Raw genomic sequence first — 17,074 nt, forward strand, 5'->3', positions numbered from 1 at the left:
TTCACTATGCAGCCCAGGCTGGCCTGGAACTCACAGAGTTCTGGTGGCCTCTGCCTCCCCAGCACTGGGATTTAAAGAATGAGCCACCATGTCTGGTTCTTAGACATTTTAAAGTAACTGTAGCATATAGCCATAGAAAGTAGGTATACAAACAAAACATCTACTGCTTTTCAGTCATAAAGATATTTATTTTAAAATAATTCTTTGGTATTCTTATAATTTTACCACTTAGTAAGTGTGAAGTGTATTTGGATACTAATGAAGTAGGTATGTATATTTATTTTACATAGAGAATTAAAGCTTGTATAAATATTTGATGCTGTAGTACACAAAATACTTTATTTTTTCATTTTTACTGATGATACTGATCTTATAGTTGTCAGTGCGGGGAATGTTGATTCACAAATGTAGCATAAATGGAAATGTATTTAGGGACATTTGAGAAATTATGAAAATTCTGTCCTAAGCCAAAATTCATTTTAACTTTCTTAAAATATTTATGTGCCAGGTGGTGGTGGCACATTCCTTTAATCCCAGCACTGGGAAAGCAGAGGCGGGTGGATCTCTGTGAGCTCGAGGCCAGCCTGGTCTACAAAGTAAGTTCCAGGAGAGTCAGGATTGTTACATAGAGAAACCCTGTTTTGAAAAACGAAAGAAAAAGAAAAAAGAGAAAATTTTATGTATTTAACTGGCAGTGGTAGAGCATACCTTTAATCCCAGTATTGGGGAGGCAGAGATAGGCAAATCTTTTGAGTTTAAGGCCAGCCTGGTCTACAGAACAAGTTCCAGGACAGCCAGGACTACACAGAGAAACCCTGTCTCAAAAAAACAAAATATTTAATTATTTTAATGTGTATATTGTGTACCTAAGTGTATGTGTGTGCACTGTATGCATGTAGGAAGTCAGAAGAGACACTGGATCCCTGGAACTGGAGCTACAGATAGTTGTGAGCTGCCATATGGGTGCTAGGAATAGAACCCAGGTCCTTTGCAGGAGCCAAAGGTGCTCCCAACTACTGAGCCATTTCTCCAGTTGTGTGTGTGTGTGTTGAGACAGGGTTTTTCTGTGTTGCACTGGCTGTCCTGGAACTCAGATCTGCCTGCCTCTGCCTCCCAAGTGTTGGGATTAAAGGTGTGAGCCTTTTTCCATTTTTAGATGAAATTTAAGTTACTTAAATTAGTAACTCAAGCAACAAACTTGTAATACTATACATTTTGGAGATTTGCTAATTTGATGTTTACATATTGAGAAATGATAGTAGAAAAATATTGAAAGACTTTGTTTTCATAAAAGACTATTATGTTTCTATGAGGCCAACAATCTTTGTAGAGTAGAAACCCTACACTGTGTAGTGTGTAGTAGTCTCAGATTGGATCTGCGGTATTTGAGGCAGCAGTAGTGGGTTGGAGGGCACGATGGCATGCACAGTGCAGAGTATGCAGAAGCACACTGGATTTGTTATATATTTGATTTAGTTCTTTTCTGGTCATGGCATGTTCAGAAGTCTTTTACTATTGCCAAGTTTTCCCAAACCCCAAGTTCACCTGTGTGGAGCCACAGCCCACAGATTAAGCTGGGTTCTAGGCACTCTTGTGTATTCTTTTATGTATTTTAGTAAGAACTCAGATCTTTGTCCTTTGAACTCATTGTCTGAGCTGTTGATACTTTGTGGCCTGGTCCTTCCCAATTGAATATTCTCTAGTATGTCCTCAACGGAAGACTTAGAAGCTGAACAGCTGCTTATTTGCAGGTTTCTTCTTCCAGAGGTCCACTGTTGGCACCTTTCACCAAAGTTAGAAATGGGAACGTTGGGCTGGTGAAATGGCTCAGCAAGCCAAGTTCTTACCAACAAGGCTGACAGCCCAAGTTCAGTTCCCAGAACCACCTCCTTCAAAGTTGTGTTCTGACTTCCACATGCACACTGCGACACCCTGCCCCCCCCTTCTCTACCCTTCCCCATGCAATGAATAAGTACATGTAAAGAATAATTTAGAATCTGTTCATTGGAGTTTCTGGCTGCATTATACATTGTATCCGCATGTGTGCCTGGTGCCCAGGGAGGCTAGAAGAGGGTAGTGAATCCCATGGAACTGGAGTTATAGTGTGAGTCCTCTAGAAGAATAGTCTCTTAACCTTGAATCATCTCTCCAGCCCAAGGGAAAACCATTTTTGTTGTTGTTTTGTTTTGAGAAAAGGGTCTCAAAAGTGTAGACTTGGCTGACCTTTAACTCACTATGTAGGCCAGGCTGTCCTCAGACTCACAGAGATCTGTTAGCATATTCCACATGTCCAGGCTCAAAAAAGAAAAAAGAAAATAAACCTTTTCCCCAAATATAAGCTTGAGAGGATACTTTTAATAGAGTTTGACAGAAAACCCTTATCTCAGCAGCTACCACTATTTGAGTTGCCAGCATGGTTATCCTCCACATGGTAGCAGACAGCCATGTGACAGGAGAGGACTTTAGGAAAAGAATAAGGATTCTTTCTGACTTGTTTGAAACAAGTCTTTGTAGTCCTGACTATCTTTTAACTCTTTATGTAAATCACACTAACCTTAAAATTGAGCTCCTGCCTCTGCCTTCCAGATGGGAGGTTTCTAAGCAGGAGCCTGGGTGCCCTGCTGGTTTCTCCCTCCCTGTTGCCATGGGAAAAGCCCATTGTGCTCATGACCTGGGCCCTGGTTATCACTTTATTTTCCTGATGGCCCCCGTCAGTGTTCTGTCCTTATGTGATACCATAGGCAACATTGGCAGTTCTTCCTGTGGATGACGTCACATTTTCGTAGTCTCTGAACCTCTGGCTGAGATGTCTTTCTCCTTACTATTCTCTGCTTGATTCGCTTTTCCCTCCTCCTATCTTGTGCACCCTGACATAGCTTAACTAGTCCATATGCAGTGTGAATTCAGGTATTTTGTTTCTGGGCTCTCTTGTGCCCTGTGTTTATCTCTGTCCTGGTATTTGACACTCGATTGTTTACATGTGTCTTTTTCCAGTACCCAGACTGAGTTGTTTATGAGTGTGACATTATATATGTCGATTGAATGAGCAAGTGGGTGAAATAATTTTAAAAAGCCACTAAAGTTCTGAAAATCTAAGATGGCTGTAGAGTTTTGTTATTAACAGCTTCTCTCTCTAAAGGCCAGTAGAGTATGAATTGAAAATTGGTGGCTGAGCACTGTCTCTAAATGCTCTGCTACCTTCTTAGCTTTTATGTCCGATAGCTCCCTGAAGTACAGCTTTGCAGAGGGGTAACTGATTTCCATTAATCCCAGCTTCATCCTTAGCACTTTTCTATTGCAATTATAATTTTGAAAAAAAAACAATTATAATTTTGAGACTCGGACTTTTGTGTATTTCAGGGCAGGTGATATTACAGAATTAAAAATTTTGGAGATACCAGGTCCTGGAGACAACCAACAGTTTGGAGACCTTCATCAGACAGAATTAGGCCCTTCTGGTGTTGGGTACCAAGTGGGTATCAGTCAGAATGGTACGGGCAAGGTGGTCAAGAAGCCAACCTCTTCCAGTAGTACCCCTCAGAACATCCCTAAGAGGACAGATGTGAAGAGCCAGGATGTTGCCGTTTCTCCTCAGCAGCAGCAGTGCTCAAAGAGTTATGTGGACAGGCACATGGAATCCTTGAGTCAGTCTAAAAGCTTCCGTCGTCGGCACAACTCTTGTAAGTACAGTCAAATTGCCGTTTTCATAACCTGCTGTTTCCGTGTTGTAAGCTCTTAAAATTAATTCCTTTATTTTGTAAAGTGGGGGTACTGGCGGAGTTTGACAAAAATATAGTGCGCTTCTGTCTTCCTAGGGCTAATCCCTTAAGATACCAAGGAAAAGAAAATGAGTTATTAGAGGTATTCCTAAGCTTCTTGCCCACCTTTCTTCCTTTTCAGGAAGAGTTGGGGATCTGCACTGTATTGGTGTTTGAAATCTGTGGGGGTAGTTATGATGTCTGTATTGATTCAGGCTGTTCTAGTTAATTTTTGTTTTTTTTTGTTTGTTTGTTTGTTTTTTGTTTTTCGAGACAGGGTTTCTCTGTGGTTTTGAAGCCTGTCCTGGAACTAGCTCTTGTAGACCAGGCTGGTCTCGAACTCACAGAGATCCGCTTGCCTCTGCCTCCCGAGTACTGGGATTAAAGGCGTGTGCCGCCACCACCACCCGGCTCTAGTTAATTCTTGAGTAAGACTTCTGTTCTTGGAGAGGAGGGGCTAGTGTAGGCATCACTGTTACCATCATTCTGACAGACTGAGTATGTTATTTGTTGAGGTGCTGTGGGTTGAACCCAGAGCTGTGTGCATACCTGGCAAGCATTCTGTCGCCAAGCTCCAGCCCCAGCCCAAACGGACTCTTTCACTTTTATTTCTTTTTACAGCACATTTATTTATGTGTATGTGTGCAGGGATGTACATGTGGAGGTGGGAGTTGGTTCTCCTTCCAGCATGTGGATCCTGAGGATCAAACTCAGGTTGACAGGATTGGTGGCAAACACCTTTATAATAATCTCACTGGCCTCCAAACTGATCACTTAAATTTTGTTGTGTTTACTGTCCCCACTAGAACATTAAGGAGAACATATATGGATATATATTGCTCTCTCGTTTTGTTTGCTAGTAACAGATTATTGAGGCTATTTATTTATTTATTTTTTTTTTTTTTTTTTTTTTTTTTGGTTTTTTGGGGGGGGGCAGGGTTTCTCTGTTGTTTTGGAGCCTGTCCTGGAACTAGCTCTTGTAGACCAGGCTGGTCTGGAACTCACAGAGATCCACCTGCCTCTGCCTCCCGAGTGCTGGGATTAAAGGCGTGCGCCACCGTCGCCTGGCTCACGTGCTGGTTTTAGAAGCATAGATGGGTCACTAGAACCTGTAATGTTTTTTAACATGTGTACTAGAGTAATGTAATTTGATACATAATAGATTTGTTCACATCTCTTATCGTTCCTTAAATACATATGAATGTCTTTTAAAAGTTCCTTCTAGGGAGCCTGGATAGTCAGCTTGATGGTTAAGAGCCTTGTTCTTGTAGAAGACCCTGTTTCACTTCCCAGCATCCAAATGGTGGTTCGTAACTGTCTGTGACTCCAGTCCTAGGGGATGCAGTGCCCTTTTCTGATTTCCAAAGACACCAGGCACACATGTGGTACATGTAGGCAAAACTCTTGTGCATAAAGTAATAAAATAAATACAATTTTAAAAATTACTTCTAGACCTGGAAAGATAGTTCAGTAACTAGGAGCACTTTTGCTGTTCTTACAGAGGACCTGAGTTAAATTCTCAGCACCCAAGTCAGTTGGCTCACAACTGCCTGTAACTGCAGCTCCAAAGCCCCTCTCCAGACTTCTTTGGGTACCTGCAAAATATACATACATATAAATAAAAATAAATATTAAAAAATGCTTCTAAATGATAAAACTTCTTGTCTTAGAGTTACAATTGCTGCAGTGAAACACATGACCAAAGCAGCTTGGGTAGGAAAGGGTTTATTTAGCTTACACTTCCACATCACAGTTTATCATTAAGGAATTCAGGATAGGAACTTAAGCTGGGCAAGAACCTGGAGGCAGGAGCTGATGCAGAGGCCACAGAGGAGTACTGCTTACTGGTTTGTTCCTCATGGCTTGCTCAGTTTGCCCTCCCATAGAATTCAGGACCACCAGCCCAGGGATGATACCACCCATAATGTCTGTCCCTACCCCTGTCAATCACTAACTTAAGAAAATGCCCTACAGGCTTGCCCGCATCCTGACCCTATGGAGGCATTTCTCAGTTGAGGTTCCCTCCTCTCAGAGGACTCCAGTCTGTGTCAGATTGACACAAAACTTTCCAGCACATTCTTCTTCTTTTTTTTTTTTTTTTAAGATTTATTTATTATTTGTACAGTGTTCTGCCTGCAAGCCAGAAGAGGTCACCAGATCTCATTATAGATGGTCGTGAGCCATCATGTGGCTGCCGGGAATTGAACTCAGGACCTCTGAAAGAGCAATTAGTGCTTTTAACCTCTGAGCCATCTCTCCAGCCCTACATTATTCTTACTTTTATGTGCATTTTATTTCTAGAAATAGTGGCAAAATATATTGGGAATTTAATAACATAGAAACTTATAAACTAGACTCATGTTAAGGCTAAGTAAGGCATTACCTCCTAAAAGGCAGAATTTAGAATGAGCTGCTTTCTGGAGCCCACATTAAAGAGTTGATTAAAGAAAGTTCCAGACAGCCGGGCGATGGTGGTGCACACCTTTAATCCCAGCACTCGGGAGGCAGAGGCAGGTGGATCTCTGTGAGTTCGAGACCAACCTGGTCTACAGAGCTAGTTCCAGGACAGGCTCCAAAGCCACAACAAAACCCTGTCTCGAAAAAACCAAAAAAAAAAGAAAGAAAGAAAGTTCCAGACGTCACTTACTGTCCTTTTAGTTCCTCATTTAGTCTCAGTGGCCTAGTAGTAAGGTTTTAGTGTGCTGCTTTAGTTCTAGCTTATGATGTGACATTTGTGTCAGAATTAACATTTTAAGTTATAAGAATGCTTACTTTGGGCTGAAGAGATGGGTCAGCAGTTAAGAGCACTGGCTGCTCTCTAGAGGACTCAGGTTCAATTCCCAGCATCCACATGGGGGCCCACAATAATCTGACTACAGGGGGCTAGAGAGATGGCTCAGTGGGTTAAGAGCATTGGCAGTTCTTCCAGAAGACCTGGGTTCACTTCCCAGCACCCACATGGCAGCTCACAACTGTCTGTAACTCTAGTTCCAGGGGATATAACACCTTCATACCAATGCCCATAAAATAAAGTTAAATAAATTATTTTTTAAAAAAATTTAAAAAATAATCTGACTACAGTTCCAGGGATCCAATACCTCATACAGACACACATGCAAACAAAACACCAATGCACATAAAGTAAAAATAAATCTAAAAAAGCAAAACAAAGGAAATGCCTACTTTACGTGGGGGGAAAAAACAATAAAAAAGGCATTTTTAGGCAATTTAAATACCTATAGGCAACAGTTTTAATTGGTGATGGCCTGAAACAGGAGACTGAAATGTTTGCAGTAGTACTTCTGTATCCTAAGGAAAACTTAAAATGGCTTAGATAGTGACTCTTTCCACTTAGAAACCTTTTTTGAATAAACTACATATTTTATTCAGGTTGTCCTTGTATTTACCTAATGTCTTGGATCTTATTCGGTATCCATTTCATTTAGAAGTTACTAATCTTGGACTGACTGTTTTTTAAAGATTTATTTTATTTTGGGGTGTGTGTGTAGACAGGTACCTAAGGAGGTCAGAAAAGGATATCAGAACCCTTAAAGCTGGAGCTGCAGTCAGTTGTGACTGGCGTGTCCTGTAGAAGAGCACTGTGCGTTCTTAACACTGGCCATCACTCCAGCCATAGACTTCCTATCTTTGTTCACAGATAGTTTGGATGCATACTGGTCAGGTATTTTATAGCAAGTCCCTCAGCTGATACTTTTCTTATGATTAGATTAGTGATTTGGGGGTTTTGTTGTTGTTGTCGATTTAGTGGGGGGGAGAAAAATACAAAAGATAAAATGCTGTTTTCATTACATTGTGTCAAGGTTGTGTACAATGACCATAATTTATGACTTTCCATCATCACTTTGGTCACCTGATTAAAATAGCATGTCAGGTTTCTCCTTTGGAAAATAATTCTGTGTAGCCCACATCCAAGGAGTGAACAATTAATGATACTTCTCCTTGGCAGTACAATGTTTTCATAAATTATTTGGAAAAACCTGCACCAGAGATCCCCTACCCAAGTATTTATTTATGCCTTTTTATCTTCTGAGTCAGGGTCTCATTTTGTAGCCATTGGCTGACCAGGAACTCATTATGTAAACAAGGCTAGTCTATAACTCACAAAGATCAGCATTTCTCTGCCTCCTGAATGCTGGCTTATTAAGTCAGTCATTTAGAGTAGAGTTTTGACTCACAAGTGTTTATTTAGTCCTTGACTCATTGATTGTGTATGTGCCTGTGGTGTACCAGATGTATTTGCGCACATGTGTATGCACATGTCTGTACATCTGTGTGTGCTTGTAGAGGCCAAAGGTTGACATTGGGTATATTCTTCATCACTTTTTCATCCTTACCTTATATTTTCAGAGAGTTTCTCACTAAAACTGGAGTTCACCAATTGACCATATTGACTGGTCACTGATCCCCTGTGATGTAGTGATGTTTTATTTGTATTTTAATAACTAAAGCTTGCCTGAAGATCAGAATGTATAGCTAAGCCACTAGAAGCCAGGGAATGGCGGTACATACCTTTAATCCCAGGACTCAGGAGACAGGTGGATGAATCTCTGAGAGTTCAAGGCTACCCTGGGCTACACAAGGTCGATCCTGAAGGAGATCCAAGTGGTGGTGGCTCACACCTTTAATGCTGGTGTTTGGGAGTCACACACCTTCAATCCTAGCACTAGGTAAGTGGAAACAGGAGCTGTATGGGTGGGTGGAGAAAGGAGTATAAAAGAGAGGAATTATAAAAATATAAAAGAGACGGGAACTCACCACTGGAGTGTGGAGTCTGAGGATTCATGAAGACAGTCTCGCCCTTTCAATCTGATGATTTGGTAGAAGTAAAAGGTATAGTGGTTGTCTGCTTTGCTTTTCTGATCTTCAACTTGAACCCCAATATCTGGCTCTGGGTTTTTAATATTTGTGCTACATATGACACCCAACGTTTCGGGTATAAATCCACGAAAAAGCTATTTGCCTGTAGCTTTACAGCCACTGGCATAGACCAAGCTACATGTGGCTGGAGTCATCACCCTACCAGCTAGGTTTTTCTTCTCTTCTGGCAGGCTCTCAGTGAACCCCCTTCTCAGGCTGCTGCCAAACTAGGTAATTGCCTTGAAATTCAGTCAGGCTTTTACTATTCAATGCAGCAGCAATAAACCTCACATTTAGTAAACTGGGAGCATGGGGACCATGGGAGAGGGTTGAAAGGGAGGGGAGAAGAAGGAAAGGGAGCAGAGAAAAAGGTATAGCTCAATAAAATCAATTAAATAAAAAAATTAAGCCTCATATCTTCATCAACATTGGCAGCAGATTTGGTAAGACATTGGGAATTCTTAAAGGGATGAATTAGTTAAGAGTTTTTTCCCCACATTAAAGATGCTGCAAATCTGAGTCAGGAAACCTCTCTTAATGAAGCCTTGCCTCTAACAAACAGAGCCTAGTGGAGAAAACATAGTTACCAAGAAGCTGTGCTTGACTCTGTTCTTGTCTGTCTAGAATCTTTTTTTTTTCCCCACTTTGGGATTTCTCTGTGTAGCTTTGGTGCCTGTCCTGGAACTAGCTCTTGTAGCCCAGGCTAGCCTCCAACTCATAGACTCCTTCTGCCTCTGCCTCCTGAGTGTTGGAATTAAAGGCATGCACCATCACCACCTGGTATTAGAATCCTTTTTGTAAAGCTTTCTCAGGCTTTATGTGGAAATTCTTGCCAAATGTTTGGGGACCATTTGTAGACAGAGACTGCACTCTCGTTTACTGGCTTCCCAGACCCAAATAATCACACAGAAACTTTATTAATTACATCATTGTTTGGCTGATGGCATGGGCATATTTCTAGCTTGCTCTTACATCTTAAATTAACCCATTTCTGTTAGTTTATGTATTCCCATGTAGCATTACCTCATTTTCTACCTGTCTTGTTTCCTCGGTGGCTGACTGGCATCTGCTTGACTCCGCCTACTCTGTTTATATATCTGTGTTCAGATTTCCCACCTGACTTTACTCTGCGAAGCCATTGGCCAAAACAGCTTTATTCATCAACCTATAAAAGCAACACATATACAGAAGGACATCCTACATCACACCACTAGCTGAAAAACACCACCTAATTGGACTTTTGTATATTTTATACAAATTTTGTATATTGATACAAATTTAAGATTTTGTTAGAACATACTGTACATACATTTCTACTCTTCAAGGTATTGTACCTATACAACTCACTTAACAATGTATTGCAAATTTATAGTCCTTGAAAATTATTATTACCAACTGTTTAGGATAATAAGGAAATGCAGGTTAGTAGTTAATCACCTATTATAATCAGTCTTGTAGTCACATTAGGTATGTTTTCAAGGTCAAAAACAAAGATATATTTTAGATAAGTCATTTTCAAACTCTTCAGAGATCTACAGAATATGGCATTTAAGATGTTTTAATAGGTTCTTTTTTTTACTGGCAATGAGACACATCTGCTCCTGGAAGCACTAATCTACTTCAGAGACAATGATGGGTATCGAGGAAACTCCACATAAAGTTTATTTTCTTTGTGGCAAAAGTAAGCCACTGGGCAAGAAAGTACCCTGGCCTCAACCGCTGACAGTATGATGTTCTAAATGGACAAGCATGACAAAAAAATAAGAAAGAAATATGACTGCCAAACATTGTCAAGACAAGGAGGGACAGCCTTTCAGAATATTCTGCTTCACAGAAAAATCTGCTGGATATTTTTAGGCCTGTAGACCAAAGTTGGATACCCCAATGTTACAGAGGAACTGTGGGTGGCTGTCCAGGCAACCAGATGTTTCTGTCATTTCTCACATGATTTGGAAGTAGCTTGCTTGTACTTCCTGCTTGTGCAGTTAATATTATTTCTTTCTTGAGTATGAGGGAGTTGAAGATTAGATAGTTAGAGTTACAATTTCCCTTGTTTTACCAGATGCAGAAAGCAAGTTATAATAGAAAGTAAATTAGGTACAAGACTTTGGACTCACCAAGATAGGATAGATAATGGAATATTTTCTCTGAATTTGTCAAATGCAAATGGACTAGACATTGTTGATGTACTTATTGCCTGTATATATTGTATGTAGTTACTGTACTTACTGTATATAGTTTTTCTTATTTTAGTAGTAGCCTTTTTAATTTTTGACAAAAGAGGGGAAATGTAGTGATATTTGTATTTTAATAAATAAAGCTTGCCCGATCAAAATGCAAATCTTAGCCACTAGAGGCCAGGGAGTGGTGGCACATACCTTTAATCCCAGGACTCAGGAAACAAAGGTAGACAGATCTCTGTGAGTTTAAGGCTACCCTGGACTACACAATACAATCCAGAAACAGATTGAGGTGGTGGTGGCTCACACATTTAATCCCAGTGTTTGGGAGTCACACCCTTTAATCCCAACACTAGGGAGGCAGAGACAGGAGCATTATGGGTGGGCAGAGAGAGGAATATAAAGGGGAAGAGACAGGAACTCACTGGAGTGTGGACTCTGAGGATTCATGAAGACAGGATTTTGCCCTTTTGGTCTGAAGATTTGGTAGAGGTAAAAGGTCTCTCTAGTTGTTGCCTGCTTTGCTTCTCCCATCTTCAGCTTGAATCCCATTATTCGTCTCTGGGTTTTTATTATTCGTGCTACCCTTGTGATATAATGTCTCTATCTCCTAATGCTGGAATTTCAGATGTGGTTTTGTCTGTGGGTGGGTGCTAGGGATCTGAATTAAAGTTCTGATGTTTGAACTTTACACACTGAGCCTTCTCCTCAGCTCCTACTCTATTGTTACTTTGTTGCTGTGGGTTAAGCAAGGGGTTTGTTATGAGTAGTGTCCCTAGCTACTGTGTGCCATTTGGTGACATATTATTTCAGCTTTGGTTATAGAAACACTTTTTTATTGAATCCCATGTCTCTTTGACATACTCCTGACATAGGGAAATATTTTTTTAATTCCCTAATACTTATTTTATGACATTAAAGATAACTTGAAGCTTATCTTGTGTATTTTCTTCCTGAAATGAATCAGGAGGAATGTTATTTCCTTGTTTGGAAAGTAGTATTTAAAACCAAAATGTGGGCTATGATCATTGCTAACCACTGTCATTCTTTTAACTGAAAGCAAAGAAACAGATGTGTCTATATTTAATTGGTTTATAATCTGTAGGGAACCATGTATACTATACCATGCTAAATGTGAGTCTATTCTGACATCTCCAACTTAATCTGTTATCTCATTGTGTTAGTTAGATTTGTGAACTTGACAAAACTAGAGTCACTTAGCAGGAGGGAACCTGAATTAAGGAATTGCCTCCATCAGCTTGACTTTTTGGCATGTTTATGGGGCATTTTCTTGATTAATGATTGATGTAGGAGGGGTGTAGCCCACTGTGGGTGGTGCCACTACTTTGTATGTTGTCCTGGGTTGTATTTTAAAGCAAGGTAAGCAAGCCAGTAAGCAACATTCTTATTCTCTATGGCCCCAGCTTCATTCATTTCCTGCCTCCAAGTGCCTGCCTTGACTTCCCTCCATGATAGACTGTGTTTGGAAAGTGTTAGCTAAATAAACCTTTTCCTCTCCATGTTGTTTTTGGTCATGGTGTTTATCAGAGCAACTGAAATCAAACTTATGTTCATGGATTAGTTTTGGTTGTTGTTGTTTTTGGTTTTTTTTGTTTTTTTTTCTTGTTTTGTTTGTTTTGCTTATTTCGCTTTTTGAGACAGGGTTTCTCTGCAGTTTTGGAGCCTGTCCTGGAACTAGCTCTTGTAGACCAGGCTGGTCTCGAACTCACAGAGATCCACCTGCCTCTGCCTCCTGAGTGCTGAGATTATAGGCATGTGCCAGCACCACCTTGGAGGAGTTACTTTCATTGGTTAATAAAAAAACTGCCTTGGCCCATTTGATAGGCCAGTCCTTAGGTGGGTGGAGTAGACAGAACAGAATGCTGGGAAGAAGGGAAGTTAGGAAATTGTCGTGCCTCTCCTCTCTGGTCAGATGCGATGGACCCAGCCGCCAGGTCAGACATGCTGAATCTTTCCTGTTAAGACACCACTTCGTGGTGCTACATAGATTACTAAATATGGGTTAAAGCAAGATATGAGAGTTAGCCACTAAGAGGCTAGAGCTAATGGGCCAGGCAGTGTTTAAAAGAATACTATTTGTGTGTTGTTGTTTCGGATGGCTTTAAAGAATAGTTTCTAGGACTGTCAGAAAACTTGCCAAATGGGTGAATGGATCAACCATCTGGTCCAGGTTACAGAGGGAGACCACTTACAGTTTTACTAAGTGTATAGATCGGTATGTGGGTAAAAATCATATTTGTCATGCTGGTGGTGTAGCTTAGTTGCTAAAGTGCATGCATAGCGTGTAAATCTGGCTAGATCCTCAGTGCCACATATGCTGGATTTTGGTGCTATGCATGCACTTTACGGGTGTCATAGGTGCAGGTGTGCACACATACGCTAATAATAAATTTAAAATCATGTTTTTCAAATCCCATGTCAGCTGAAAATAGTGACTATTAGGGACAAATAAAAGACACTCTGAGCCCGGCGGTGGTGGCGCACGCCTTTAATCCCAGCACTCGGGAGGCAGAGGCAGGCGGATCTCTGTGAGTTCGAGACCAGCCTGGTCTACAAGAGCTAGTTCCAGGACAGGCTCCAAAGCTACAGAGAAACCCTGTCTCGAAAAAAACAAAAAAATAAAAATAAAATAAAAGACACTCTGAAATCACATTACAGTCATGAATGTGACAGACATTGGCTACATACTTTTAAATGGTTAAGGCTTTTTTGCCCATAGGACATGAAAGTAGGTAGCTGGTCTTGTGTTCATTTTTATACAAGTAAAATGCCTTACAGATAAGACATTTTGGGGGCTCATAGTATGTATAATTTCAGCTCCAGAAGATCTAATACTTTCTGCTGGCCTCTTAGGCACACACCCACCTATCCCAGAATCACATATATACAAAATTAGAAGTAAAATATAATCATAGGTACAAAATTATATCTACTTGGTACCAGATTCTCCCTTCCTCTTTTGAGGATAGAAACTGGAAAGTATAGTTAAACCTTTTAAAGACGTTGGATGTTAACTTGCTGCAGCATGGTTGGGCTTTAATGGCCTATTAGATCTGGTAGTCATCTGCAGTTGGAACTTATGATTCCATGGTTCTGCTGGAAGTCCCCTTGACTTTGTATCTCTTCGGATGTGCTTCATCTGTTTTCCATACTAGAGAGTGCAGCGCTGTGATTTGGGAAATAACTAGAGTGCTCCAGTATTGTCAGGCTTTCTGTCATAAATTCTGAGTCTAGAGCTAAAATATTTTCAGTTTGACTATCAGATACCTTTTAGACCTTTAAGTGTAGGACAAAGTTTTCTTTTATAATATGTGTGTGACAGAAGCCAATTAGTGACACTGAAGGTTACACAACAGTGGTTTGTTACAGAATGTCCTGGCCAAAGGGCTGTGTATCAGAGGCTGGCAGGAAAATGGCACAGGAAGGCCAGCTTCCAGTCCCACATGCTTGGCCCTTGTTTGAAAGGTATACAAGCCTGGGAAGTGCTGTTTATCTTTTCCAAGGGAAGTTCCTTGTGTTCTCAGTGGCCAGAAGCCAGTTTGCTTAATGCATAGCCAGACCCATGGGCACGTGAGCCAAGTACTGAGCAAGCTTGTTCACTGAGGACTTCGGTGTATTTTGTATTCAAGTATGGGGAAATGGGAGACTTAAGACAAATGACTATTTTGCCTGCTTTTCATTTTTTAAAAAAAGTTTTTATTTTTCTGGTCATTTTCCCCTGACTTTTGGAATTTTCAGTATTTTTGAAAAAAAAAATCAGTGTTTTTCTTGGAAAAATATTGACAGTATTGGAAAAATAGATAGTTCTTAGTTTAGAGTATGGCTCTTGAATGAATAGTCTTGTGGAGAGAACACAACAACAGATAATAAACAGCTGTGGGTGCAGTTAAATGTGTAAGAGTTCTAGAGCCAAGCCAAAAATAGTGTCCAGTGTCCAGCATCTTTAGGGCAGACAACATTTTCTGTCGTGAACCGGGCTGCCGTTTATTGTGGTGGGGTGTTTTGGCAGCACACCGAGAAAGCTCTACAGCCATCTAGGGTTATTTTCATTGATTTTGTACTTGGCATTTCAGTAGCTTTTCGTTATCTTGCACAGTATTGAATACATACTATTTATTTAACTTGTCCCTAATGAACTCAGTGCCTGACCTTGCTCCCCGGTGCCACTATGATTTCAGCCACAAATGTTATACAGAGAGTACAGCTGACAGCTGTGGACAGGTCCACAGAGTATGACCTGGTGGAGAACCCGATTTGCAAGGCTTTGGGAACTCTTGTCTTTTGGATAGTAACTGTCAATTTTGTAGAAATCTTGTGAAATCATGACATTTTCCCCTCTCATAATAGGATTCATCCCAAAATATCCCAGCAATGTATACTCTCCCCCGCACTATGGGGCCCTAATATGAAAGCATTCACTCAATCAAACCTTTATTTCTAGTCAAATCTACATAAAGCTAGTCCCCCACAATTATCCTCATTGACAGGACTTATTGACAAGAAAAGAGCTCTGAGCAGAGAGACAGTATGTCTGCTCTTACTGATAAACAGGTCTGGGAGGCCCTGAATTCTCTCACAGCCGAGTCAGAAGAGTATAGCCTGCTGGTCTTTGCTCTGCCCTAACAAGCTATTAATATTCTGCACTTACCTTCACCTTTCATTTGACATGAGGTCTTAGTCTAAGAAATTAACTGTTTGTACTTTTACCCCTAAAATATACAGGAAAAAAGCTTGGGTTGCTAAACCAGCCCCAGAGAAAGAAACTCCTTCTCACCTCAGTGCCAGCAGATACAGCACAGGATGCTTGGCCCAGGGGCAAGCTCCAACCTAATCCTTCTGGCATCTGCTGGACAACTGCACAGTCACGCCCCTTCTGAGACATAAGGCGCCTACCTGGTCAGTCTTTTATCCATCCCGTTAGCCCTAAAAAAGGATGCTTGTTAACTACGTGTGGATATATAAACTGGAAACCTTGTGGGATGGGTAGAACAGCGAGGAACAGCAAGGGGCATTGAAGAGAAACATCCAAAGGAAACATCGAGAGAGCATTAGAGAGAGCAGAGGAAGAGTAAATAGGACATGGTGAAAAGACTCATGTAGCTAATTTATTTCGTCTACCCTCAGACCTAATTAGTCAGATTTTCGCCTGCTATAGTAATCCTTCTGAATCCTGAGAGGCTTATTGGGGCTCACCCCAACATAAACCTCGATACCACTAGGAAACCCCCAAAATGGTTAAGACGGTGTGGGCATGATGACACAGATCTATAATCTTAGCATTTTCAAGACTGAGACAGGATAACTAGATGGAAGGTAGCAGGATGCATAACAAAACCCTGTCTCATGTCTGGCGGTGGTGGTGCACACCTTTAATGCCAGCACTCATAAGGTAGAGGTATGCAGATCTCTGAGTTTGTGGCTAGCCTGGTCTACAGAGCGAGTTCCAGGACCTGCTCCAAAGCTACATAAGGAAACCTTGTCTCAAAAAAACAAAAGAACCATATCTCAACTAAAACTAAAATGATGAAAAGTCTAGGGGTGTGGCTCAGTGATGGAGCACTTGCTTAAAATATGCAATATGAGCCAGGCAGTGATGGTGCATGCCTTTAATCCCAGCACTCGCCTTTAATCCCAGCACTTGGGGGGCAGAGGCAGGCGGATCTCCATGAGTTCGAGGCAACCTGGTCTACAAGAGCTAGTTCCAGGAGAGGCTCCAAAGCTACAGAGAAACCCTGTCTTGAAAAAACAAAACAAAACAAAAAATGCAATATGGGCTCAATCCTGAATACCAGCACACACACAGCAATAGCAACAACAATGTGGTGGTGGTGGTGGGGGGGGGGGGTAAAAACAGGCGAACTTATGTAAAAAGCCATGTCCTGTAATGATATTTCAGTCATTAGCTGGCTGAATACTCAAGATTTTATTCCTGGTGATGCAGCAGTCTTTGTATGTATAACAACCAAACTATATATACTGTTGCACAACTCATGCTATATAATTTAAATATTGGTGCATATTTAAATTATGTATGGCACATACATGTAATCTTAGCATTCCAGGAGGATTGTTACTGGGCTACATGGCACAGCATGTTCTAGGGAAAGACTTTGTTTTCAAAAAATTATGTAAGTCCACTTAACATGGACAGACTTGTTAGGTAGAGAACATTGCGTTTTCTCCAGATACCTCAGAAATGGTATTGACTTACTGGCATGAAGCCTCTTAGGATGTCAG

The 17,074-nt window shown here is 40.9% G+C and overlaps 1 protein-coding gene across 1 annotated transcript in view; it reads left to right on the forward strand.

The window, feature by feature from the left end:
• Nucleotides 1-17,074, forward strand: part of Edc3 (enhancer of mRNA decapping 3) — a 41,104-nt gene that overhangs the window by 5,870 nt on the left and 18,160 nt on the right. Inside the window, exon 3 of the mRNA XM_005369459.2 lies at nucleotides 3,361-3,680. Within this exon, the coding sequence (XP_005369516.1) occupies nucleotides 3,361-3,680 (320 nt within the window). The remainder of the gene's footprint in view (nucleotides 1-3,360; nucleotides 3,681-17,074) is intronic.

Source organism: Microtus ochrogaster, unplaced genomic scaffold (genome assembly GCF_000317375.1).
Source record: "Microtus ochrogaster isolate Prairie Vole_2 unplaced genomic scaffold, MicOch1.0 UNK49, whole genome shotgun sequence".
Taxonomy (NCBI): domain Eukaryota; kingdom Metazoa; phylum Chordata; class Mammalia; order Rodentia; family Cricetidae; genus Microtus; species Microtus ochrogaster.